This window comes from Pseudorasbora parva, chromosome 14, assembly GCF_024679245.1.
Source record: "Pseudorasbora parva isolate DD20220531a chromosome 14, ASM2467924v1, whole genome shotgun sequence".
Taxonomy (NCBI): Eukaryota; Metazoa; Chordata; class Actinopteri; order Cypriniformes; family Gobionidae; genus Pseudorasbora; species Pseudorasbora parva.
The window spans coordinates 25,114,576-25,127,925 of record NC_090185.1 but is presented as its reverse complement, the minus strand read 5'-3'; the positions used below and the strand labels follow the sequence as shown (position 1 = coordinate 25,127,925).

The following is a 13,350-nucleotide window of genomic DNA, read 5'->3' as shown; positions in this document are numbered from 1 at the left end:
TTTTATATAAAACATTTGTAATTAAATAATATATAATTATATTTGATCACTAATTATTATTATTATTATTATTATTATTATTATACACTTCTGAAATTATGTTCCATTTTTGCATGATTGAATGATATTAACCAATAATGCCAACACCATATACACAAATATATGATAAGGGGGGCATAATATAAATGTTATATTATTTATAAATTATATATTTATAATATATTATATAAATCAAAACTAGCAAAGTTCTCACCATGTGAGCACTGACTCTCTGTATGGGGTAAAAACTTTCTTTCTGTTCTGAGCCTGTTCTGAGAGCGACGAGATCACCTTTCCCAGCGTGAGCAGAGACTTGTTGATGCTTGCTCCCTCCTGGGAAAAATAAATTCACATAAAAATATTGCAGAATATGTTGTAATCCAATCATTGTCAGAGCACATGTATATGCCCCCATTATCATGTACAGACCAGTAAGCAGCAGAATGCATTATGGGTAATCATGACACAGAATAAACAGAGCTATTAGATGCTGGATTACCCTGAGCCGGTCTCCACTGGTCTGGGCTGAGTTACAGCGCTCACTTCCTGCTAAATCTACCAGGTTTATCCGGCTGGTGATGTAGTGATCGTGCTCTTCTTCCTCCACAAACTCAGTCTGTGCGGATACAAACAACATCATATTAATATAATCATCACACGAGCATTAATAAACTATTATTTTGTTGGTTGAAGTTAAAGTAGCAGCTCACTTCTATAAGGCAAATGTAACCAAATAAAAGGTCTTACTTTAGTTTGCGTCATGACCAAAGTGAAAACGGAGTGCGATCTGGAGCTTTTATCATTCATGCCGGTGGCGGCCGTGGCTCTCTGTTTGTTACCGAGTTCTAGCCAAGTCTGTGAAGATGACGGAGGGAAAAAATGAAATTATATAAATAGATAGACATAAAAAAAATGGGCTTTGGATGTATAAAGTTAACAGATAAGCATGCAAATTACCTGAATATCAGCATAGGATGTGATTACATTCCTGAAAGACAACAGAGAGTTTAGAGACAGTGGCATAAAACAATCAATCAATCAATCAATCAATCAACTTTATTTATATAGCGCTTTTACAATCACGATTTTGTCAAAGCAGCTTCACAGTGTCAAACAGGATAATATTGCGACAAAATTAGATTTGGCTGTACAGTTGTACTGGAGAAAACAGTGATGTTATCAGCTTATTTTAATTTATCATATAGCGACAATGTTGGCAGATCAGTATTATAGTTTATAGAATTAAATAAAACCTAATACATATTTGTATAATTAGTTGAATAACTTTAATCATAATGTTAGTGTCCCCAACTGAGCAAGCCAAGCCAAAGGCGACCAAACAAAAACTCTACCGGTCAAACGTTTTAGAACAGTAAGATACTGAAAATGTTTTTAACATTTTCAGTAGATACTGATTTTTTTTTTTTTAGACAACTGTTTCAACATTGATAATAATCATAAATGTTTCTTGAGCAGTCAATCATCATATTAGAATAATTTCTAGATCATGTGACCTTTAAAAAACTGGAGTAATGATGCTCAAAATTGAGCTTTGAATCACAAAAATAAATTGCATTTTAAAATATATTCAAATATAAAACAGTTATTTTATATTTTAATAATATTTCACAATATTGCAGCTTTTTTTTGCATTTCTAAAAACATAAATGCAGCCTTGGTGAGCAGAAGAGACTTATTCAAAAACATTTTAAAAAGTGTGTGTGTTGTAGATTTGTTTGGTTTGGTTTGATTTGTTTTTGTTTTATATATATATATATATATATATATATATATATATATATATATATATATATATATATATATATATAGATATAGATATAGCATCAAAATAATAAAACAAAAAGAAAATCAAACAAATCTACAACACAACAATAACAACTGAATACAAACAAAGACAAAATCACACACAACAAAATAAAATAACAAAAACAGCGCCAACCAAACAAAACTAAGACACAACTTAATAAAAACAATAAAACAATTCTCAGGTTTTCCATGATCATATTAGTAACTGTGACGTTTGGCTAAATGTTTGCTTACGTAGACAGGTCTGCAACATAAGGCCCGTGAACAGGATGTTCTCTGACACGCAACTGTAAAAGAACAGAATAATGATCAACTAGGGGGGAAAAACATGACATTTGTGGTGTTTACTCATATACTCATGACATTAAACAAATACTCATTACATTTCTTTTATTGAGTAGTTGTACTCACAGGCATTTTCTTCTGGTTATGTTCATCCTTTGCCACCAGCAAATCATGGATTTTCTCATTGTACACCTCAAAATAGCTCATCTCCAGATGACAAGCGATCTTTAATATAAAAAAACTTGCTTTTAGAAAGGTTAAAAGCACTATATTTATAATTCATCCATACATAATTAACCAATTCTATGGGACACTAACCTCTTTGGTTTCAGTTTTGGACAATCTTGAGAAAAGCTCCTCACAGAACCTGGGAATAACTCCAGCCTCTTCACCAAAACCCATCATACTGTAAAACATCCAAAATAACACTTAAATAATATTGATGTAAATAGTTAGTGGTTTTTCCTTTTTCCTTTAAATGTTAAAAAAATTCATTAAAGAAAAGAGAAACATCACTTACGTGTAGGATTTTCCAGAACCCGTTTGGCCGTAGGCAAAAAGACACGTGTTAAAGCCCTCAAAAGCTCTTTCGAGCAAGGGCCGAGCCAGTTTTTCATAAACCATCTGCTGACTGGCAAAACTTGCATCCGATTCATTGATAGAGCAAAAAGAGAAGTCAAAGGTAAATGTGTAGTTTTGTTTAGTATCTGGATGTTGCACTAAAGTTTCTTGGTTGTCCATGAAGATCACCTGACGGGCTCTCTCATTCTTCTCCCTGGGGACACAAAAAAAATGGTGTAACTAAGTACAAATAAGTGCCATATATTGTCAACTAAAATGATATATTATATAATGATAATATAATTATATAATAGAATAATATATATATTATTGAGTGTTTCCCCGCCCCCTCAAAACGACTCCCCGCCCCCCTGAAAGAATAAGCAAAAAAGTGTGCGCGTGAAAGACATTCGGGTCAGTTGACAAAACTGTTACTCACTCTGTGTTATATGTGTTTTATATATATATATATATATATATATATATATATATATATATATATATATATATATATATATATATATATATATATATATATATATATATATATATATATAATATATATATATATATATATATATATATATATATATATATATATATATATGAGCCTGACTGGGCCAGTAGAAAAAAAATCTTTAGCATTGAGTGAGTCCTTACATAAAAAAATACATTTAGAAAAAACACGGACGCGTGAGCTCCATGTGGAACAGAGAAGGTCAACCATAAACAGACAAAATAGTTTTGTTTTTTCCCTTAAAACAACAAGCAAAGTCTCCTCTGTTGTCTTGTAAATAATTATTTATATTCAAACACAATTCTTTCTTCACAAATGTGCACTCTTGTGATTTCTCAGTCTAGAAATGCACGTAAACAAACAACCGTCTACCGTGTGCCGCATCTATAACAACACTATGTATCCGTAACACAGCCACTCCGCAACACTAGTAGCACACGTATATATTATGTAAACAAACTTTTATTTTGGATGCGATTAATTGTTTTACAGCCCTAATAAGACGAACTAAATACTAAACTATTTAGAATTTTCTTGAAAAAAAACTATTATACTGTACTGCGATACTCCCTAAAAAAGTAACTAATTGTGTTACTTAGTTACTTTTTATGGAAAGTAGTTACACTACTTTTGTGGTACTTTTTGTGGGCTTACTTGTTTGTTTTTTAATAACAGCAAAAAAAATCTATTTTTGGCAAAGTAAAGGCCCTTTCACACCGAAAGTGAAATGAATAAGCCTCAGGCTGAAAAAAACACAAATTCACGCCTGTACATAGAGGGCACAGCACAGGTTTATATATATTAAAAATAATAATAATAAGTTGTTCTGCCATTCTGAATTGAAGAAGAATAAGATACAGAAGAAGAAAGCTGCAACAATAAAAAACGTGGGGGAAAAAGAAAGAAAATAAACACAAATGTGATGTTTATCTTAAGTAATTTTGCTTAGTATGGTTGAAGTGATCATCGAAGGTCAGCAAAGACATTGGTTAATAAAGTGAGATTAAATACATTGTGTAATATTCTGAGATTGCATTTCACTGTTTTTGTTCATTTTAAATAATACTGAATCTGTGAGACAGCAAATGCCTGCTTCACTTTTTTCAACATGGGGACAGAAGAGCTGTCAGTCAAAACTGTCAGTCAGTTACTTTACTTATTAAAAAAAGTAACGTGTTTCTTTACTAGTTACTTGAAAAAGTAAAGTAATCTGATTACGTAACTCAAGTTACTTGTTATGCAATACCACCAAATCTGTCAATTACTAATTATTAATTAATTTCCCAAATATTGTTTAGACAATATGTGTAAAAACATTTCGGAAAAAAAATGTGATCACATGTTTGTCTTTACGATTTGTTTGAGCATGGATTCAAATAATATATTTTCTGGGTGCCACAACTTTATGAAATGTCATATTTTTTAACAGGGGGCAAATCCTGCAGTTAAATAAAATAAAAACATTGGAATGTATAATGAAAAATGAACATTGTAATTAAAATAAATTTTAAATGTGTGTGAGTTTTTGTGATCTATGACTTGGATTATTTTATAGTCAGATAGACATGCCAAAGTCACCTTTTTATGATTTTTAAAGGAACAGATTTGTACAGCGTACTAAAAATTGCCTCAAAACAACATAGCGCCAAAATAAAAGTTTTAAAACACACTATTCCTTACCTTGAACTGAAAGGTCTTACTCGAACGGCAACAGTGACCACACTGTTCTCCATCTTCAGTTCTTGAGGTTGTAGAGCACTTGTTCTGCTCACAGCTTCAACAGGAACATGTCCTTCAGCAACAGTGGCTCTAGAAACTCTCGCTCCTCCATGAGCTGTGGAGCTCATTAGAGTTGTAGGTCTCCTCACCTGTGCTGAATGTGATGCTGGTGTCATGTGCCTATTTAAACCACCAATCAGAACCTTCTCACCGGTTGATCTGCCACTTTCAGTGCTCATCTGAGGTGGCTTCTGTCTTCCAGTAGTTGTGGTCTTTGTAGATGTGGGTCTTGCTGCATCTTTACCAGCTAACCTCTCAAAGACGTCTCTCTTGACACTTAATTTCTCAAACTGAGTTCTTCTTGTAGGTGTCGAAACAGTTTTACCTTCATCATGGGTGGAACTGACCTTCTCAGAGCTTGTTTTCTGAACACCCCATGAGGTTTTCCCAGGTGTTTTAATGGCTTCATGGGACTCTTTTGTTGAAGATGTTGCTGGATTGGGTTCGGTCAGGACTTTGGTTCTGTTCATGGACCCTGTTCTAGTCCGGCGCTGAAGGGTCAGGCGTTTTTCTTCTCTTTGGTTCTCTTGTGTGGTTTCTTCATGGTGGTTGATATGAGGTTTGCAGGGTTTTCTCTGAAGAGTGAGTCTGGCACTGGAAGATGGTGTTTTAAATGTGCTTTCTCCACATTTTGTGACTGCTGAGATCACATAAGTCCTGTTCACTTCTTTTGTTTTATTAAAAGATGAGGTGTTCTCTCCTTTTGATCCATCCATAATTGTATAGGTCCAAACAAAACACTTTTTACTATAAAATTGTTTTAAGATTTTCCCACATATAATTCAGTCTGCAAGTGTCTTCATTGTTTTATAATAACGAGTGCACGAATGTGAATAGCCTGTAAAAGTATTGAAACAAACATATTTGTGTACACATAACTAAAACTGACCTGCAAGTGTCGATATCTTGTCATTAAACATTCGTTCTGTAAAATAAACGTTATTTGGTTAACGTACAAAAATCGCAGTCATTTCTTCTTCCCGTTTACTTCCGTTTTGATGTTGAGAAAGTAACTGACTGACTGTACTCCACCTCAAAGCGTCAATAATAACAACAGCTCATTGTCTCTATGCTCCGCCATACCGCCGCTGTATTTCAAAAACAGTAGGCGTGCTGTGATTGGTCAGCTCAGAGTGACGCAAGGGCACGCAGTAACAGCCACCCACCAACAGATGCCAGTGTCTCTATAAAGTTATACGGGTGAATCTCTTCAAGAACTCTTCAAGTTTGTATTAATATTGAAACATTTCTCATTGTGGTATTTTAGTCACAATAAAGCACATTTTCTAACCAGGTAAAGTGAAAAATGATTTATATTTATTTTGACTTTGCGCCTAACAAAAGATGATGACTTAGTTTTCAGCTGAATTTTCTTTTATATCAAATGACTTATCATATATATATATATATATATATATATATTTTAAAAAAAATCCAAAAAATGGAAAAATTATATTCCATTAACTTCCATTTACTAACATTTTCAAAATGTGGGGTGATGAGATTCTTGTGCATGTTATACTGAAAAGAGTAAAAAAAAAAAAAAGTAATTTGCTTCATTCACTTGTAGCATTTATTGAAAACACAAATTACAATACAAAACCTTTAATAATAAATACACATGCTAGTTATTTCCTGACAGATCTTTTGTCATGCTTCCTGATGATGTCGATGAGGTTGCTCTTGGTTCCGATGACGTCCTCCTCTCCATGGTTACTCCTCTGTTTGGCTCTCCTCTGCTGTTCGAACAGATGGGGGGAGTTGAGAAGTTGTGGTGGCAGTATGGAGCCGGTGGGCTTCACTCGGTTCACAATGTCCATGAACAGCCGTTTGCTGTTGTTATTCATGAAGGTGATGGCGGTGCCTCTGTGCCCCAGTCTACCAGCTCGACCAATCTGAAAGGTTCATTACAGAATTGAATATTCAACGTGTTTTTTTTTTGTTTTTTTTTGTTTTTTTATAAAAACACTACATACCTGATGAACATATTCATCCATGTTAGCTGGCATGTCAAAGTTCACTACCAGCTTAACATTGACCAGGTCCAACCCTCTTCCTAGAATCCCAGTGCTGATCACCACTTCAAACTGGCCCTCGAGTAGACCCTAAAACACCAACAAATATTATATATATATATATATATATATATATATATATATATATATATATATATATATATATATATATATATATATATATATATATATATATATATATATATATATATATATAATTTTGGACATTTGTGGGCTGCTTTAAAAAAACTGCATTACCTTTACAATTTTGTTGCGTTCCCATTGCGTCTTGTCCGAGTGGATGGCAACTGCGTTTAATCCCATGACCTTTTGCACGGCTTCACACAGCAGATCTGCCCCAAGTTTGCAATCTACGAATACAACTACCGGCGGCTGGTAGAGCTTTCCATCCTGAAAAAAAAAAAAAAACATAATTTAGATAATATTCTACTAAAACAAGCCCAATAATGTCAGTGACACTTATAGATATACTGTAGTATAAATGAGACAATGTAAAAAATATTTATGGTGAATAAAATAAAAAGATAGCTTTCACTTCCTTTTCGTTTGTTTTGTAAAAATGTTTATATATATATATATATATATATATATATATATATATATATATATATATATATATATATATATATACTGTAAAAAATATTGCATATACATTATGTAGTTTTATATTTTTGAACAATTATTCTAAAAGATTATATATAATATTGATATATAATGTATTTATTAGTTTATTTAATTTCACATTTATTAATACATTTGTATACATTTTACCATTTCATATTTTGGTGGACAATGGATTTATTTACATATTTATCGATTGCTTTTTTATATTTCTGAATGACAATTCTAAAATATTAATAAATATAAAATTAATAAAGAATGATTTGCTTGTATTATTTATTTATTCATGTTTTATTTCCTTTTTTATAATTTATGATATTTAAAATTTTTATACGGTTATTCTAAAATATTAAATAATGTGCATAAAGAATTGTATTTGTTTATTTCGTTTAATTTATGAATTCATATTATTTGTAAATGTTATTTTATATTTGAATTGACAATTATTCTAAAATATCAAAATCATGTCAATAATAATTCATTGTAATTATTTCATATTTATAATTTTATATTTATAATTTGTCATTTCATTTTTTTACTGACAATTCTAAAATATAAAACATATTAATAAATAAATGTATTTGTTTATTAATTTATGAATTCATATTTATAGTTGTCATATATTTCTGATTGACAATTATTTTTAAATATTATATATATTATAATATTTTAAAATAAAATCTGGTAATCCTGGGGTCATTTTATTTCCACAGGTTGTGATTTATAAAATGCTTTCCTGCTTTCTGTCCCTTGTAAGCCGTTGCTACTTTTCCTGGAGAAAAGCCATTTGAGGACCCACCCATTTCCTCTGGAGAGGAGGGTAAGACACAGCAGCCAAAATTGCCCCACAAACTTGCACTGAAAGTGCATTTCTGCCAACAAGTCAGTCGACAGCAGGCCACAGATGCTGTCAATTAAGCTTATTTTTTTAACAAAATGTGATATATTTCCACAGATGAATTGAACATGGATCAAGAAAGCAAATGGGGTCAATTTGGAGTGAGGTTTCTATAGTAGACTTACATTTAAAATCTCAAAAAGCTTCTTTTTCTTTGAGGGCTCCTCCACCCAGAGGACTATCTGCCGGACGTTGGAACAGGGTTGGTTCTTCTGTCCAATGGTTATGCTCACAGGATTGTGTGTGAGACGAGCCGCTAGCTGCTCCGTTCCTGTGGGAATGGTGGCTGACGTCAATAGCGTCTGATGCTCTTCGGGGACATGCTCCAAAATTTCAAGAACCTGTTGCTGGAATCCCATCTTCAGCATGGTATCTGCCTTTAAATGTTTATGAGATTAATATTAATAATTACACTGATAGATAGATAGATAGATAGATAGACAGACAGACAGACAGACAGACAGACAGACAGACAGACAGACAGAACGATAGACAGCCAGAATGACCGACAGACAGTGAGCACGACAGACAGACAGATACATAGACAGACAGACAGAACGACTGACAGAACAACTGACAGACAGACAGACAGACAGACAGACAGACAGACAGACAGACAGACAGACAGACAGAGACAAACAAACAGACAGACAGACAGATACATAGACAGAAAGCCAGCCAGAATGACCGACAGAAAGATAAACAGAGATAGACCGACAGACAGACAGACAGAACGACTGACAGACAGACAGAACGACTGACTGACAGATAAACAGACAGAACGACTGACAGACAGACAGACAGACAGATACATAGACAGACAGCCAGACAGAATGACCGACAGACAGATAAACAGAGAGTTAGACAGACAGAACGACTGACAGACAGACAGACAGACCGACTGACAGACAGACAGACAGAACGACTGACAGACAGACAGAATGACTGACAGAGAGACAGACAGACAGGACGACTGACAGACAGACAGAACGACTGACAGACAGACAGATAAACAGACAGATAGATTGACAGACAGAACGACTGACAGACAGACAGAACGACCGACCGACCTACAGACAGACAGAACGACAGACAGACAGACAGACAGAATGACCGACAGAGAGACAGACAGACAGACAGACAGACAGATAAACAGAGATAGATAGACCGACAGACAGACAGACAGAACGACTGACAGACAGATAAACAGACAGATAGACAGATATAGACAGACAGACAGACAGACAGAACGACTGACAGACAGACAGAATGACTGACAGACAGATAGATAGACAGAATGACAGACAGACAGACAGACAGAACGACAGTTAGACAGAATGACCGACAGACAGACAGATCGACTGACAGACAGACAGACAGACAGACAGACAGAACGACTGACAGACAGATAAACAGACAGATAAACAGTTATAGACAGACAGACAGACAGACAGACAGAACGACTGACAGACAGATAGATAGACAGAATGACAGACAGACAGACAGACAGAACGACAGTTAGACAGAATGACCGACAGACAGACAGACAGACAAACAGAACGACAGTTAGACAGAACAACCGACAGACAGACAGATGGATGCTTACCTCATCAACCACAACAGCTCGGACATCATCCAGCCGTACAGCTTTCTGTTTCAGGATCTCAATAAGGCGTCCTGGAGTGGCTATTACAATCTGGACAAAGGAAGAATTGAACAAAAGGTGTTGTGGATTCTGATAAAGCTCTTAACTGACAAACATTACCAATTACCTTGATCTTCTGCTTGAGTCGATGCAGCTGAGGAGGTAAAGGCATCCCTCCCACCAGTAGGGCAGTTCTCATGTTCGGCAGACCCATCACCAGCTCTTTCGTCTGCTTCTCTATCTGAATGGCCAGCTCTCTGGTCGGGGTCAGGATGAGACACGTGGGACAAGCCGGAGAAGACGTTTGGCTCTGGGAAATACATCAGTTGTTTTGTGGAAGTTCATCCATAATGGACAAAATAATTTATTTCGACATTTTTCTCAGTTGTAACTTATTTTTTTAACTCTATATTAAATTACACACGGGGAAATAATATGGACATAAATGACTGAATTAAAAAAGTTTAAAGTATTAAACATTAATGTGACATTATAGCTGCCAGTGTGAATATGAGTTTTATATAACAATTTCCCAATTTGCCCTTATCTGAACTAAGCATTCTGGTTGTGAACTTTCAGAGGAAGTGCACTGGAATTATAGAACAGTCAAAAATAGATCTGCTCTTATGAATTACTTATGCTGGCGGTGCACAGGACAGCGCTCACTATGTAGGGTAACAGCTGTTCCCTTAAAAGAGTTTTCTATTTAAACAGGATGACCTGAGTGCCAACACTGAGCCACAAAAATCTATCTATCTATCTATCTATCTATCTATCTATCTATCTATCTATCTATCTATCTATCTATCTATCTATCTATCTATCTATCTATCTATCTATCTATCTATTCCGTCTTTCGGATGAGACGTTAAACCGAGGTCCCAACTCTCTGTGGTCTTTAAAAATGGCCAAATTTGCCCATTGGCCCCCTGTCCATCATGGCCTCCTAATCTTCCCCCTATCTTGATTGGCTTCATCCCTCGGCCTCCTCTCCACCATAAGCTGGTGTGTGGTGAGCATTCTGGCACAATATGGCTGCCGTCGCATCATCCAGGTGGGTGTTGCACGGTTGAGGAGATTCCCCCTTCTATGTAAAGGCTATCTATCCATCAAACTATGCTGTTCATCAGCTGTTCCATCAAACTATCTGTCTGTCTATCCGTCTCTCTCTATCCATCCATCCATCATCAGCTGAAACTGAAAACTGCATTTGTTTCAAACATGATGAATTTTACTAAATAAATACTGTTATTTTCCTGCTTATTAATGTGAAGCTGATTTGAAACAATCTGTATTGTTTAAAATTAAAGCTCTATATAAATACCTAAGGTGTTCAGATAAGTACAGTATTTACCTGGAGTGCATGCATTACCACTGGAAGAAGAAAGGCAACTGTCTTTCCAGAGCCTGTGTCTGCAGTGGCAATCACATCTCTGCCGGTTAGACCAACAGGAACCATCTGCATCTGGATGGGAGTGGGTGCCTCATAACCGGCCTTCTTCAGGTTGAGCCTGAGTACTGTGGGAAAGTTGCAGTGTTCAAACTCTATAATGGGTCTGGAGACCCCACTGCCAGCAGTCACGATTGCCAGCTCTGTTTGAACTCTCTTAATCTGTTCCTCAGTCAGTTCAGATATGAACAGATCCTCCTTGTAAGAGTAACTTTCAGTGTCAGTGTTTGACGCATTAGAGGTCTCCTTTGGATCCTTAGAAAATACCTTCTCGCCAAAACCCAAGCACATTTTAGCCAGATGACTGGCTTTACACTCCAGGCTACAGACATCATTGTCTGTTTTATCGCAGATGTATTCTCCATACCGACCGCACATGACGCACACAGGTTCTCCTGGCTCTGGCCATCTTTGGCTCTTCTTGAATGACTTCACTGGTTCCTCCTCTTCCTCTGATTCTTCTCCAGACTCTACCTGATTAGGTTCCTCCTCTGTTTCAATATTCACAGTCTCGTCTGGAGGACAGATGTCAGATGGAGATGTAGAAACGGTGTCTACCGGTGTCGTTTTGCTTCTCTTTTGGTTCTGCTGATTAGACTCAGGGGCTCTCTTGAGCTTTAGCGATCTCGGCATAAACATTTTCTGCCCACATTCACCACACATATACTAAACAAAACAAGAGAAAAGAAAAACGCTTGTTATATGTCTTTTAGAAAAGCGTTATTTCAGAGAATCCAAAATCTGTAGACGGAAACGCTTCTAAAAAGTCGCATAGATGTGACGTCATGTAAACACTACTGTAAAAGATGGGAGGTGTAGTTTTTAAAGATTATGATAGTATTATTCTTATTACATCAGCTTTTAATATATTTTAATACATTTAACTACTAATATTATGATTTTTATAAAGCATATATTTATGTATCTAGAATAATAATAATAATAATTGTTATTATTATTATTATTATTATTATTATTATTATTATTATTATTATTATTATTATTATTATTATGTACAATAATTTATTATATCAGTATGTATAATTAATCATTAATAATATATTTATATTATAATTTTAAGCATAAGTCACATAAAAGTTCATGCATAATTGGTCAATATAAGTAAATAAGATAAATTATTTTAGATAATTACTTTATTGAAAACGTTTAGCTTTGTGAAATTCACCTGGGCCATGTATATTTTGTGTTTAATAAAGGCACAAGACAATATGGTACTAAGTAATTTGGCGTAAAATGAATAAATAAATAAATAAACAAATACTTTTATATATATATATATATATATATATATATATATATATATATATATATATATATATATATATATATATATATATATATATATATATATATATATATATAAATTATAAATTATTGCTATTATTCCCGGTAGACCAAACACTGAATTTTAAAAAGGGAGAAAACTAAAGTTTATGTTAATGTCATGATTAATGATTTACGACAAACATCACACGCTTTTACTATTTATAAAAAACAAAACAATAAATAGCATCACTTTTTTTCTTTTTTTTATGTGCTATTATTTTATTTATGTTTATGTGCGTATATAGAGCAATATCTATGTTATACAATGTCACTGTATCGAATTTCTAGCATAATCCCAATTTCTGCCAGTTTTGGGTTGTTGGCGTGTTGGGCGGAGCGCGCATG

The 13,350-nt window shown here is 34.4% G+C and overlaps 2 protein-coding genes across 2 annotated transcripts in view; both read right to left on the bottom strand.

Moving 5' to 3' along the window:
- Positions 1–6,082, bottom strand: part of kif14 (kinesin family member 14) — a 23,842-nt gene extending 17,760 nt beyond the window's left edge. Inside the window, exons 1-9 of the mRNA XM_067414845.1 lie at positions 4,910–6,082; positions 2,672–2,926; positions 2,470–2,557; positions 2,278–2,376; positions 2,101–2,153; positions 997–1,027; positions 787–894; positions 539–655; positions 254–372 (exon numbers count right to left, since the gene is read on the bottom strand). Coding sequence (XP_067270946.1) covers positions 254–372; positions 539–655; positions 787–894; positions 997–1,027; positions 2,101–2,153; positions 2,278–2,376; positions 2,470–2,557; positions 2,672–2,926; positions 4,910–5,724 — 1,685 coding nt within the window. The 5' untranslated portion in view covers positions 5,725–6,082. The remainder of the gene's footprint in view (positions 1–253; positions 373–538; positions 656–786; positions 895–996; positions 1,028–2,100; positions 2,154–2,277; positions 2,377–2,469; positions 2,558–2,671; positions 2,927–4,909) is intronic.
- Positions 6,083–6,558: 476 nt separating this feature from the next.
- On the bottom strand, positions 6,559–12,440 carry ddx59 (DEAD (Asp-Glu-Ala-Asp) box polypeptide 59). Its single transcript, XM_067414844.1, has 7 exons — positions 11,563–12,440; positions 10,336–10,518; positions 10,170–10,259; positions 8,689–8,940; positions 7,282–7,434; positions 6,985–7,113; positions 6,559–6,903 (listed from the first exon to the last, which is right to left on the bottom strand). Exons 1-7 carry the CDS (start codon positions 12,319–12,321, stop codon positions 6,637–6,639), a joined length of 1,833 nt encoding a protein of 610 aa, XP_067270945.1. The 5' UTR covers positions 12,322–12,440; the 3' UTR covers positions 6,559–6,636.
- Positions 12,441–13,350: the final 910 nt, after the last annotated feature.